This window comes from Typha angustifolia, chromosome 3 (genome assembly GCF_048772165.1).
Source record: "Typha angustifolia cultivar Huaian chromosome 3, ASM4877216v1, whole genome shotgun sequence".
NCBI classification, from domain to species: Eukaryota; Viridiplantae; Streptophyta; class Magnoliopsida; order Poales; family Typhaceae; genus Typha; species Typha angustifolia.
The window spans coordinates 2,103,815-2,117,349 of record NC_133241.1 but is presented as its reverse complement, the minus strand read 5'-3'; the positions used below and the strand labels follow the sequence as shown (position 1 = coordinate 2,117,349).

Below are 13,535 nucleotides of genomic sequence, written 5' to 3'. Positions count from 1 at the left end.
AATTTCTTATTAGGAAATTAGATTTTTTTTTTTTAAATATGAAAGCTCTATTTTTTTCTAAATATACATTAGTATTCATACATAAATTTTAGTTAGTATATAATATCAATATGATTTTTATATGGAAAAATATATATCTTATTTCCTAAATTTTAATGTGATAACTAATCTTAAATGTACTATTTGAGATGAAAACTCTTTAAACAGAAGGATTGCAAGTCAAAAAACAAAAGTTGACTTTAATATCTATAAACTAGTTTAGCCTATTGAAAAAGAAAAGAATATCTCTTCTTATAAAACTTCTTTTCTCTATCTTATTTTTATTTGTAAATGAAACTCATTGGAAATATTTATGCACTTTGGCATATTTCTTATTATATATTATTTGTTCAAAATTAATAGAACATGGTACAAGTGTCAAACAACATATATAATTAATGACATAGAATAAAGAAGATAATCGACATAATTAAGCAATAATCAAAATGCATGAAGCAGAGATTCTATCATAAACTTTAATAATTCTAACAATATACCTCTATTATTTAAAAAATGCATGTGTAGAAGCATATGAAATTGTAGCATATAAGATGGTGTGAATCTTTATTTGCTTATAATCTTAATACCAATTTTTTTTATCATAATTCAATCACCCTGATATCTCAAGGATAAACATTAGTTATAGTTCATCACCCCCAAATTATAATTTTTTTTTCTTTTATAACTATATTACTTTAGAGTATTAGTATATAATAAAAATATAAAAATTAGATAATTGAATCTGTTTTTTCGAACAAGAATCACTTTGATTATAGAGAAATTATGATTAAAATACCATCATAATATCAAGTAAATTATTGGAGATGATTCTAATATTTCCCTACTATTCTCAATTTTTGACTTATAATATAAACAAATATAAATATATATTTGTTTTAAGGAAAATCTATAGACACAAATCATTAAAGTTCATTTGGATATATGTTAGATACGCAAATAGAGAACAAGAAGATAGAATAATAACCTTGAATAGAAGTTTTACACCTGTCTAAAAATAAATAAGTCAATAATAAAAGCACGGTATCAAGCATATAATAATAATTATAAGCACTCAAATATAATAAAAAATTAAGAAGATAAAATAATGAATATGTAAACAAACCTCATACTTTGTTACTATCGGCAACAACCGGAAGAAAATAGAACCGTAAAAGACTTGATAGATCCAAAAATCTTCAACAAATCCTCAATAAAACACAAGTGTAAAATTGCAGTCCAATAGCTCCATCAAGACCACAAAATCAAAAGGGGAAAGAGGAGATAACAATAGTGCCAACAACAATAAATTAGTTAATATAATATTTATATATTATATTAAAATTTAATTAATAAATATTTGTAATGTTAATTTTGCACAAAAATATATAGTTGAAAAGCCTCATCTAGATGTTTAAAATAAAACTAATTTTAAATAGTTTTAGGATTAATGTAAAATTAATTTTTTTTTGAAATAAATAAATAATTTTTTAAATAAAATTATCCAATATATTAGGCTCTATGTTGAAGTTTAATTATTAAATAATATAATATTTATGTATTATATTAAGATTTAGTTAATAAATATTTGTAATATTAATTGTTTCATATAAAAAATTATATGGTTGAAATGTCTCATCGAGATAATTAAATAGTTTTAGAATTAATTTTACATTACTAATTTTAATTAAATAATAATTTATTTTAATAAATAAGATTATTCATTACACAACTACAATAGATACAAAAAAAACTAAGTAGAGTAAATACTTTTGTTATGGTTGGTATGTACATTTAGAGAATATTTTTAGACAATTATTTGAAGAATTTCAGGATATTTATCAACTCTAAACAATAAAAATAAAAATATTTATACTTAATTTAAAATTTAAAATTTTATAGTATTTTTCTTAAAAATGAATTAGTAAAACTAATTATACAACCGATACCCCACAAGTATACATACAAAATATTTTTAAAATTTAAAAATAAAAATGATTATTTATCACCTATATTTAGTGCACTATAGATTGTCTTCTGTTCCTCCATGCTCGAAAATGATACTTTGGTAAGGAGATGTAGTGATTTTCTACTTGTACAAAAAGATAATATCAACGTTGTACTCTCGGAAATAATTATCTAAATCTCTTGTAAAAGAAAGTGGCCCTCAACGAGACCAACCAACAACTATTGCGGCATGACGGGCCCCACCAAACCAACGACATGAAACATCCATTCGTACCCCCACGCGTATATCACCCAGTCACCCACGTCCGCAGCGTCTACGAACGAGTATCATTTCTTGGTCTCTTAAGAGGCCGCGCTACGAGTGCTGCCAAAAAGGGCAAACCCTAACCCTAGAAAACGTGTGTCCGGGCGAGTCGATAAACGTGACAGAGAGGAAGAGACAAAATCCCTGCGAATAGCTCATAACTTTCAAAGGAATTACGACGAGGCCACCAACCAACTCGATCCCCGTGCTGTTCCCCGTTGGTCTTTAATGCGGTCTCCTCCGTCCAATCGAGGAGTGGACCCATGGATCGAGCTGAGCCAACGGCTACGATCGGATCAAACCGTCCAACGGTCAAAATTCTAGGCCTCATCGTACGATCCCACCATCCGAAGGAATAAAAAAGACTAGATGAGAATTCTTTTCCAGATTCTCTATATATGGATTGTCTTTAAAATAATTAAATATATTTTTATACGTATAACACTAAAAACTACTCTTTCTTTTCTTCGGTTCCTATCAACCAAACATTTTATATATAAAAAGCCGAATAAAAATATCACAAAACGAACCTAGTTCTCAGTGGCAAAACTGTAGATTAGTTTAAAACACACGGCAAGGGGCGTCTCCGCTTTATATATCCACCTTAACCTCCTCATCTCCGCTTCTCACCTCCATTTCCTCTCTTCCTCAACTTTCCCCTCTCTCTCTCTCTATCTCTCTCTTCTAGGGTTACAGTTTCTGCTTCAATGGCGCAGGAGGCGGAGATCCAGAACGGGGCGGTGACTTTCTCCTCCGTCAAGGTGCAGGTGATGGTTCCGGCGACGAAGGCGGAGGAGGCGGTCCAGTTCTACAAGGCGGCGTTCGCGGCCGAGGAGGTGAACCGGTCGACCTACCCCAAACGCAAGGCCGACCAGGAGACGCCGCTCCTCCTCTGCGCCGAGCTCAAGATCGGATCCTCCGCCTTCCTCGTCTGCGATCAGACCGACGACTCCTCCCCTGCTGTGTACGTAACGCTTTCCCTGACCCCGATCTCTCCGAGCCCGATCTCTCTCCGCTTAGATCTAAACGTTCTTTGTACAGGGGAAAGGAAGCCAAGGTCGGCGGGATCGTCTTCAGGGTTGAGACGGAGGAGGTGGAGAAGGCGGTAGCGAAGGCGGTGACGGCCGGCGCGGTGCTCCAGGGCGACATCGTTGAGGAGGATGGCTGCTGCGGCGGCGGGATCGTCGGGAAGCTGGTGGATCCGTTCGGTGTTTCCTGGATCATCGCCCCCGCCGCCAAGAAGTGCGGCGTTGAGGCCACTGCTTGATTCGATCTCTTCTAAGCTATCACTTCTAAACTTAATGGACCTTTTTTTTTGAAATAGTTGGATGGATTCTAACTTGGCTTTTAGTTAGTATTAGTGGTCAAAGTGGTAGTAATATCTTCTCCATGAGAAGAGGAACTTTTACACTTTAATCCAAACTATCTAACTTTTGTTGCTAATATTACTGTGGATTTTGAGATCTGGGTAGTAATTTAATCATGCTTATTTACCCTATGCTCTGTTTATTTCGTATATTATTCTTGGATTATGTAGCTTGCTTGTCTTATCTTTTATGTTATTATGCTATGACTTCTTGGAATCGTTGAATGGAGTCCTTTAATTATGACCTAATTTTTTATTCTTCTGCTGTGTGTATTCCTTTGACTGACTTGATTACAGTGGTAGGAGTTTCTTTTAATATATAATAATGGATATAATATGAGTGGCTTTGTTTGTGGATAAGGCTCTAATCATATGTTGTTGTGTTAGCAGGCCTGTCATGGGACTATGGAAGCTACCAGTAGTTGTATGTTTGTTGTTTTCTCTGCGCTTATTAGAGGCATGATGAAACTGTTATTATAGTGCTAAAGATAGTTCAAGTGTAAATAATGTTGTTTCTTTCTGGAAAAATAGTTGTTTATATCCTTCATTTTGATAATATGATGCGTTATGCCCTGTACCTGGAGCCTGTTGCCGCTTTTTCTGATCAGTTTTGGCATATTCGTTCTGTTCTACAGTTGACAGGAGTACTTTATTATTAACTAATGCATAAGTAGTTGGGCTTATTGTTTTTGACTAAAGTAGACTCAGAAATAATCACTCAAACTTATTATCAGATGGGTCTAAATCACTGTGCAGAATAATGATGTTTAACTATAAGTTTAGCTTAGGGCTACAGTGAATTAGATTCTATTTTATTTCTGTTAAAAAAGCTTAGAACAATACTAAAATGGTCAAAAGCTTGTTGGGCTTATCCTAAAATTTATGGTTAACTTTTATCCGGGCAATTTAGGTGTTAAGAGTATTTTTTGGATAAAAGCTAAAGAATTTACAGGATTTGGTTTATTAATGATGAAAACACATAGATTTTATTTTTCAATTAAAAATTCTTTCACTATTAGCTCTCTATTATAGCTACTGTATATTTTGTTTCTATTTAAATTGGTACGTTCGGGTTGTTCTAAATCAAAAAGAAGGTTGTTTATGTGCAGTTATCTTAAGCTCTACGGAACCTAGGGAACTTTGGGCTTAGACAAAAAATTAATGTAATTATATTAATATGCATTCCTACTTGTTTCAATTTATCATTGCAGGTTTTACTCAAGATGTTTTTAAAGACTAAAATTTATTACTCGAAGATGTTTTTTAAGCTCTAAGCACTCTACAAATGCTTTTGATGTGTGGCATTAGGAGAGAAAAACTATGAATAAACAAGACATGATGCCAGGTCATCTCATTTATATAATGTTTGTTAAGTGTATGTGGGTATGCATTACTCTTACTCACTAATATAAATAACATCTTTGGGGAGAATATTTTATAATAATTGTTCTTTTTGGAATTAAGCAGTAATATGCTGGCACTTCTCAGAAATTAAAAAAAAAAAGAGGATTTTTTAAAAGAGGCTTTTCTTGTATTATACATCTCTATTTTTACCCAAATATTTCTGCATTATGCCATAACTATCTCCTCCAACTCCAATTTCCTCTATATCAATATTTCCATTTCTTTCTTCTTGCCCATACCTTCTTCTTACTTACCTTATTGCATTTGTTTCAAACTTTCCATTTCTCCCCTCTGGCCCTAGTTGGCTCCTCCCAGAAACATACTCTGATCGTTCATTTATTAAGCTGTAGCTAGAGAATTTTCTTGCCATCTATCCCCTGTATGTTAAACTTGCAATGCTAGAGAATACTTAAAGCTTTCAATCCTTGCCATCTTATTCATCCTATGTCTAATCCTTCAAACCAAGTAGTAGAAAGGTAATTAATGTGGTTGCATTTCTCTCAATCTCATTTAACCATTAATTTGTTTTTATCATTTGTTAATGAGTTCTGTTTATTTATATATGTACTGTATACAAAATCTTGTATTATGATTTTTAGAATCATGTATTACTATTTTTGGAATCCAATTTTAGTATTCATGTGATTCAGTATTAATATTTATGGAATCTGATGTTATTATTTATAGAATTTAGCATTAGTATTTTTGGAATATGAATAGTTAAATTGGATAACATTTAGTTAGATTATGTTATGATCCATGGGTTAACTCAGTCGAGTCAGTTGGATCGAGTTGATTTGAGATAGTTTAGATTTGCTTATTATTTTAAATTTCAAATAAAATAGATATAAGTCGGTGAATTGAATCTGATCCGATATGATTATACTCTTATAAATAAGAGTTATAAGAGGATAATTAGGATTGTTGAATGAATCTTGAATTTACTAATTTATTCTTATTGCTTTATCTTTTATTATAGCCGAAATATCGTATCTTTATCTTTGTAGGAGTAGATCATAACCTTAGATACATCTTCAAGTATCCAAACCCTAGCTACCATCCTTTATAATGAGCCACCCTATTATATAGGTGTCCAATACCTTTTTACGATTGTCATAACGTCAGATATTTACTGATCTATCTCGTTCTGATTTACTTCTACTGTTTTATTTTTAACTTTTCATTCCAACATTCGATTCACGTGAAACTAAAGTTATTAGAACCCTAACTCATGAGGCTACCATTACAAAACTTTTCATTTTCATTTTCTTACGTCTAAATCGGTCTAGATTTGGTTTGTAGTAGATTACTTTTAAATTAAATAAAATAATCAATCACAATTGTTAGGAGTAGAGAGATTTGTACCTCTATTTTTTCTTTTAGGGAAAGTATGTAAACTGATTATATTATTAATTTCAATCAAATAATTACAACTTGATAAAAGAGAAGAAAATAGAAATAGGATAAGAACGGTAAGAGCAAGCTCCTCACTTAACTATATTACAGATTGAATAATAATAAAAGCAAAGTATCAAGAATCAAAAGCATTCAAGCACGGTGAGATATAGCAATGCTCTAGAAATAAGCATCTCACTTGACCGATCATGAATGCCTACATGTGTAATAGTATGGGTCTCATAAGGCTAAGCACTTAACAAATGATCTCATAGATAAGAATACAAACTAGTGATGGAGTCTAGCAATTATATCGAAATCACCTAAAGAATCTATTTGAGCAACCTATGAAACCAAGAATGAAATAGTAAAGAAAGAAAAATAGCAAGAGATCGAGGGTAATAAATCTATCAATTATATCCACAAAACTGAGAATTTGTTTTCCCAAAGTATATATGAAAATTTAAAAGATGAGGATAAAGCTAGCAGAACATGAAGTGATGTGAGGTGGAGGCAAGTCATGCTAGGATGACTGCGGCTTGTGTAAGGGGCTAAGACCATGGTAGGCGAGATCCATGATAGTTGCCAGTGGCGTGAAAATAGGTAGGGGAGATCCACAATAGCTTAGTGCCACCGGCGATGGTGCAGAAGGTCAAGGAGGGGATCAACACTCGGTGCAAACGATAGAGATGGGGAAGGCTAAGGAGGGGATAGTTGTGATAGTGGAGATACGAGGTGCAAACTTGTCACTTATATACTATACTAATATTTCTCACATATCCAATATGATATTAAACTCATTTCTCTTTATTTCTTATTGCTATGATATCCACTTTAAAGCCAATTATTATTTACTTCTCTTCATAGATTTAAATAAGTGAATATATTATATTAAAATACTCTTTGAACTTTTTCTAATTTCATCATTAATCCATCATTAATAATTTATAGACCCCACTTAAAGATGAGATCAAAGTAATAAAATATTTAAAACACCCATGTCCAAAAATTACTTGTTCTTCACGTAAAAAGATGCACATGACTCTCGTATGATCTATCAGTGTAATAATCTCACATAGTATCAAAGATAGGTTTAGAAATACCATACTAATCCAAGCACATAATCCAAAGTTACAATTATCTCAGGCCATTAGACTAAGAACCCCAGTTGTAGGCCCATCATCAATATCATCACTGCTATAGTAAATCATTGTATAGAGCAGAATTATTACTTGTAGCTGAATCATCACATAGAGTAGAATTATTGCATATAGTGGGAAAGAGCTCACAGCTCAATAGACGTTTTGACCCTGCATCCTCAGGTACCGCTAGAGCTATAACCCTACCTCTCAAACATCTTTCAAATATCATGCTAGGCTAGTCTCCAAACAAGGCAATGTAATCACCTAAGTGTCCTACTAGCTAACGACCTCAGGTGTAGACCGCTAATATAATAATACTATACAATACACTCTATCCTTAACCTCGGGTTGAGTGGGCGAAAGGAGCACTACCTAGTTAAGACTAGACTAACAATGATACATGCATGTGGTGCTATGTTGCTTTATTACATCATGATTATCAAGATAACATGTATCATAATTAAGCATGGAGTCTATCATAAATAAGTGATAAATGATAAATAATACATATAAAGTAATTAATAATGACATAAAATAATTATCATCATAATAATTACATTATTCATAGACTAAAATAGGATCAAACTCGCATGAAATATCTCTAGAATCGGTCTTACTCTCTTAAATAGTCGACTCTTCCTGAATCTCGAAATCCTCCTTGTATGGTAATGGGTCTAATAATTTATAAAATAAAATAAAACATAAGAATGATGAATTTATAGAACTAACTAACTTGTTGCATAAATTAAGTTTAATTTTCTATGTCCAGATAGGTGACTTGTTATTGTATTTATTCTTCCGTATTAATATATTATTTTATATTAATTAAAAATGGTCATTTATATTAAAATTAGAATTATCCTTATTTGCAAATGTCAAAGGCATTAATAAAAGATAATTGAAATGATTAATAAATTTGACTAGCTAATTTAATCATGTATTATCCTAAATTATGTTAATAAAATGATTAAGAAAAATCTAGAAATGTAGCTACATATATAAAAGAAAAATAAATATTAATAATGGCTAGCCTATGACCCAAAAGTTGGGCTGGGCTCAAGGCCAAGCATTAATAGTGGCTAGCCTATGACCCGAAACAAATAGGCTGGCTACAAGTGCGGGTTGTGGTCCACCCTATAGCCCACCAGGAGATTGGCTGGGACTGGAAAAAAAGAGAATTGAGGAGAGTCGGGTATTTATAAAGACAAGGGAGAGAAAGGGCGGAGCGGAGTTTGGCTCCACTCCGGCGGCTTTCTCTCCCACCTCTTGGAACTAACCGCTAGAGGTTGGGGGAAGAAGAACGAAGAATGAGTCAACGCACGCCCTTGGCACGTGCGCTGCGATTACACTGCACGTGCATGGTGCGTACGCTAATTTTAATTAATTAATTAATTAATTTTTTAAGTTCTGGGTGTTACATATTAATGTCAATTACATGATATTTCTAATAATTTTCTATGTATAATATGATATGTAATTCATTCCTCTGTGTAGCAAGGTTTTTTCTTTTTTCTTTTGAATAAAGATGAGTTGATATCTCAGCTAATGGTTACATCTTGGCCAGCTTATAAAGTCCTACCCTAATCAATTCAGGTAGCAGATTTTCTCCCTAAGTTAGCCAATTAATTTGCTGCTCTATTCCCTTCTCTATAAGGAAGGAACTTGATCTTCTTAAAAGATGACAAACTAAGTATCAATTTTGTATTATCCCTCTTAACCTTCAAGGACCACTGTCCTCCCTTCTGAATATTTTTATCAAAGCAATGGCATCAGATTCCACAATCACCTGGTCTCACTTTCCATAGGCTTCTCTCAAGCTCACCTGTATGGGCCAAACCTCTTAGTAACTCTCGGTTCTGCTGCTGCAAGATTACTAAGTTTCATTTTTAGCAAGCTGATTGGGATTCATTTTTATGTATACCAATGGCTTGATATGCACGATTGATAGGATTATGCTTGCCATTTAGACATATCTTCTAATACATACCAATCACTGTGCAGAATTGAGCTTGGATTTAATGAAATGGAACCAGAAAGAGATAACTGCTTGGTGAAGGCATTGGCGGGTTGATCACCAGTAGAGATAAATCCAGTAGCAAGAAGACTACTGGAAATGACTTGATCACAGACAAAATAACAGTCAATTTCAACATGCTTCGTACGAGCACAAATTATTTGTTGGGGAAAATGAGTTAAAAAAGTACAGATGACCTTTGGTTCTTCTTCCATACTTTGTGATGTCTTTTAAATAAAACAAAAAAGGCATACCTTTTTCAGTGAAAATGGGTAAGGAAATAAATAGAAACGATTGGTTTTTAGTGCAAATTGTCCAAAAACTTTAGTTACATGTTAGAGACATCAACTTTAAATTTACAATTTTTTACTGTGGTGCGGAAATCACCTTTATCCAATCTGCATGTCCAAACTACTTTGAATTTTCTTAATGTATTCTTAGTCACTTAATCATAGCAACTAAAGATCGATGTTTTCCATTTCCAAGTACATTATGGAATTGCTTGAGGCCATTTATCTCTCTTGATTATGATTTGGTGTTCAAAACTACCTAATTCATCAAAAGATTTGGTTCTAGGTAGACAGTGAACTTCTAGCTATGCCACTCTCATTCATTCTGAAAGATTGCAGCCATAAAGAGCTACCATAATTGTAATCATATAGAGTAGCTCATGCCAACTTGCAGCAGATTCTTGTTTGGTATCTGCAGGTCGACGAATCCCTGCCGGAAGTTGCTCCTCAAGAAATCGTATACGTAATCCACGACCATGCATCCTCTTCAGCAAGCTCGAATCTTCACTGCCCTTCACCTCACTATGCGCCGGCAAGTAAACAACGCCGGCGGATCGAGAGCTCTCCAAGAACCTGACGACCTCCTCTTCTGCCTCTGATGACGAAGGATTTGAGATGCTCCATCAGCAAGGCTTCGAGTTCTTCACTCCCAATGCACCGATACATCTTATAATCCCCCGGCCCTACTCGCCGGAGCAAGAGCCGCTCCTCTGCCGGCACCTTGTTTACTGCAAGTACTTGACCGAGAAGAGCTCTAGAACCGAGTGTATGGCCGGGAGATTGATGAGGAAGTAGGGGAGGATGGACGGAATCCCATGGGTCAGCTCGGTGTAGAGCAGGCCTACTCCGGGGACCCGTGAGATCCCGAGATTGGCGCCGAGGCTGCTCAGGTATGCAGATGCGACCTTCCGTTCTACTTCGAATGCGTACGAGTGGGGCAGGTACCCCTCCTTTGCCCAACTTGTAGAGCACCGACGACAAATAGAGCAACTCGGAGGAGTTGACGACTAGAACGAAGAGCATAAAGCATAACGAGGAGAAGACTCGTATGCCATATCATTAGCATTATTAAGAGGACAAGAGAGGAGGTGACAATCATCACCGCACCACCGCAATTCCTGCAGTACGTCACAAGTAGAATGATAAATTCTCTAATCTAGTAGAAGTAGAAGAAGAAGAAGTAGTAGTAGAGACGTTCACGATAGGCGTTTACAATCTTTGTGGTCTCCTTGAAGTAGGCAGTAGACCTGCCCTTCGTGCTGGATGACTCGGACTCCCGGGAAGCAGCCCAAAGCCATGGACTGCTTCACAATGGCGAATGCTGCAGAGACCATCGCCTGGCTTGCAATAATAGATGCTAGTACAGCAACTACAAACGTGGGTCAGTACAAAGACTCTGTGCATGGCGAATTAATAACATTGGAAAGATTTATGGAGGTTCTTGCTGCAAATTGATACTACTACTCAAGACGCAAGATTATAGCATATATACCATGAGTTGATTTAAAAAGGCATCTGATACATCATTGGGATACTTAGACAAATATGCAGCTTGACCCAGATAAGCACAAATCAGACAAGGATATGCCAATCCAGTGAAAGCAACCTGTAGAAAGAAGAGCAAGCAGCTAGCGTTAAGGTTGGATCTAAGTTTCATTATGGCTGTTAAAGATGAAGTCTCAATGTCTCAGACATACCTGAATTTAATCTAACTGAGAAGTGGACAGGATAGGCAAACATGGCTTCAGTTCTTGTTTTATTAAGGATATCATTTATCTCTATATATAACAACTTGTGGGCTTAAATCTAAGAAGAACATATTTATCTACCTGTCATTCAGAGCACGATGCCACCGAGAGAGATCCATTCTTCCTTCAGATCCCTCTTGAAATAGGATATGATGTGGATGGGGTTGAAAGCCTTCAATACCGTGGAGTCATGGCGGATCAAATTAGAGACGCTGACGATCCCTATGAACAAGTACCACACGAGGATCGCCGGTGCAAATGTGTAGCCCACTTTGTCAGTCCCAAATCTTTGGATGGAGAAGAGAACGACAAGAATGGCGACCACACAGCATAAGTCGCAATAACTTCTGAGATGCCAACCAGACAACATAAGATCATGAAGATTTCCAACTAGCCCAAGAAATTAATTAGGAAAACTTTGATTCATTCTTTTACAACCTTTGCTTCGTCCTGCATCAATCTTCCTCACTCCATCTACAGCTAAGAACACAAGATATAAGAGAATCACAGAAACAGCTGAAACAGGCCTGAGATACAAGGAGTGAGGATGCCATCTCCGATAACCATGCAAGTTCCGAGGAGCACGAGAGAGAGCAGAGCAGTCTGAGACCACTTGTTCCTCTCCATGGCCTCTTTGACCCTCTCAGCCCTCTTCAGATGCTTATCTGGTAGCTTCAGTTTATAACCAGATAGCTCCATTGTTTCCGCTCGCTTGTTTGGAATACATTAACATTCCAATGCCTACAAATCAATGAATGCATTGCAAAATTCCCAGCTGCAACCCACATCACATACATCAACTTCCTCTCTAGCATATATAAAAATCAGAAACCGAGGTAACAATGCTTACCATCTCCATCGTCATTGGCCCAGAGGACAATGAACACATACTTGATGAGGGGGAAGAGTGTGTGGGTATATATGATCAGAGGACGATGCTCGGTTTCCTATCAGAGAATGTGCTCGAGAAAACATACAATGGTGATGTACCTATGTCCCCGTACAAAACTCCAATGCTCTTGAAAGCCAGATGCAGTGCTGCAGCTACTGAGACAACCTAACAAGTTTCAGAAACAAAGTACTGGATTAGTTACTATATGAGAGTGATTACAGATACTAAATGAAACAAACTGTCCCAATTTCAGCATTAGAGTTGATCTTATAGTAGTGTCATTCAAAGATTAACCTAGAAGAACAGAGGAGGTAAACTAACAAACAATGCACAGCAATTACTTTAGAAGTAGTGGCTATTCCAGAGACATGGTTGGCCCAATTAATATTTTCCGATAATAATAATAATAATAATAATAATAATAATAATAATAATAATAATAATAATAATAAGTTGTTTTACATACATACGCTTCAAAAATTCTATATTTATTTGTAGGCAGATACTTCAATGTACCTTTAAAAATTATAATCTTAATCCAACGGCTATAATAGCCAGTTTTCATACCCGGTACCGGTTCCAAAACCACATTACGTAAGAAAAAGAGTATTAGTTAAGAAGATTAATTAAGTGTACTTAACTTCCCAATTTTTTTGTTATACCCTTGAAGATCTTAACCATTAGATCTTCATCAAAGTGATTGATAAACAATTAACTTTATGGTACGAAAGAAACGTTCTACACGTTTTCTTTTCTTCCATTAAGATTTCTCTCTTAAATATAATTATGTCTTAATTATATGAGATATTATTTAATATTAAATAATTTAAATTTGATTATTTGAAGATAAACTTCAATTTAAATATAATTCTCTGTCTCTATCTATTAAAATTTAATTTAAGTCAATCTTAAACTAATGGGAGATATATGTAAATAATAAAAATAATCAAAAAGATAAAATGTAATTAAATTTTCA

General features: G+C 34.8%; 2 protein-coding genes across 2 annotated transcripts; one reads left to right on the top strand and one right to left on the bottom strand.

Annotated features, from left to right (window-relative positions):
* Positions 1 to 2,924: 2,924 nt before the first annotated feature.
* LOC140780147 (uncharacterized protein At5g48480) lies at positions 2,925 to 3,806 on the top strand. The gene is made up of 2 exons (XM_073125534.1): positions 2,925 to 3,272; positions 3,350 to 3,806. The coding sequence occupies exons 1-2, from the start codon at positions 3,016 to 3,018 to the stop codon at positions 3,573 to 3,575; spliced, it is 483 nt and encodes a 160-aa protein (XP_072981635.1). The 5' UTR covers positions 2,925 to 3,015; the 3' UTR covers positions 3,576 to 3,806.
* A 6,433-nt stretch (positions 3,807 to 10,239) lies between these two features.
* LOC140758209 (potassium transporter 5-like) lies at positions 10,240 to 12,366 on the bottom strand. The gene is made up of 6 exons (XM_073094295.1): positions 12,176 to 12,366; positions 11,849 to 12,014; positions 11,412 to 11,525; positions 11,167 to 11,256; positions 10,658 to 10,926; positions 10,240 to 10,537 (listed from the first exon to the last, which is right to left on the bottom strand). Exons 1-6 carry the CDS (start codon positions 12,364 to 12,366, stop codon positions 10,240 to 10,242), a joined length of 1,128 nt encoding a protein of 375 aa, XP_072950396.1.
* Positions 12,367 to 13,535: the final 1,169 nt, after the last annotated feature.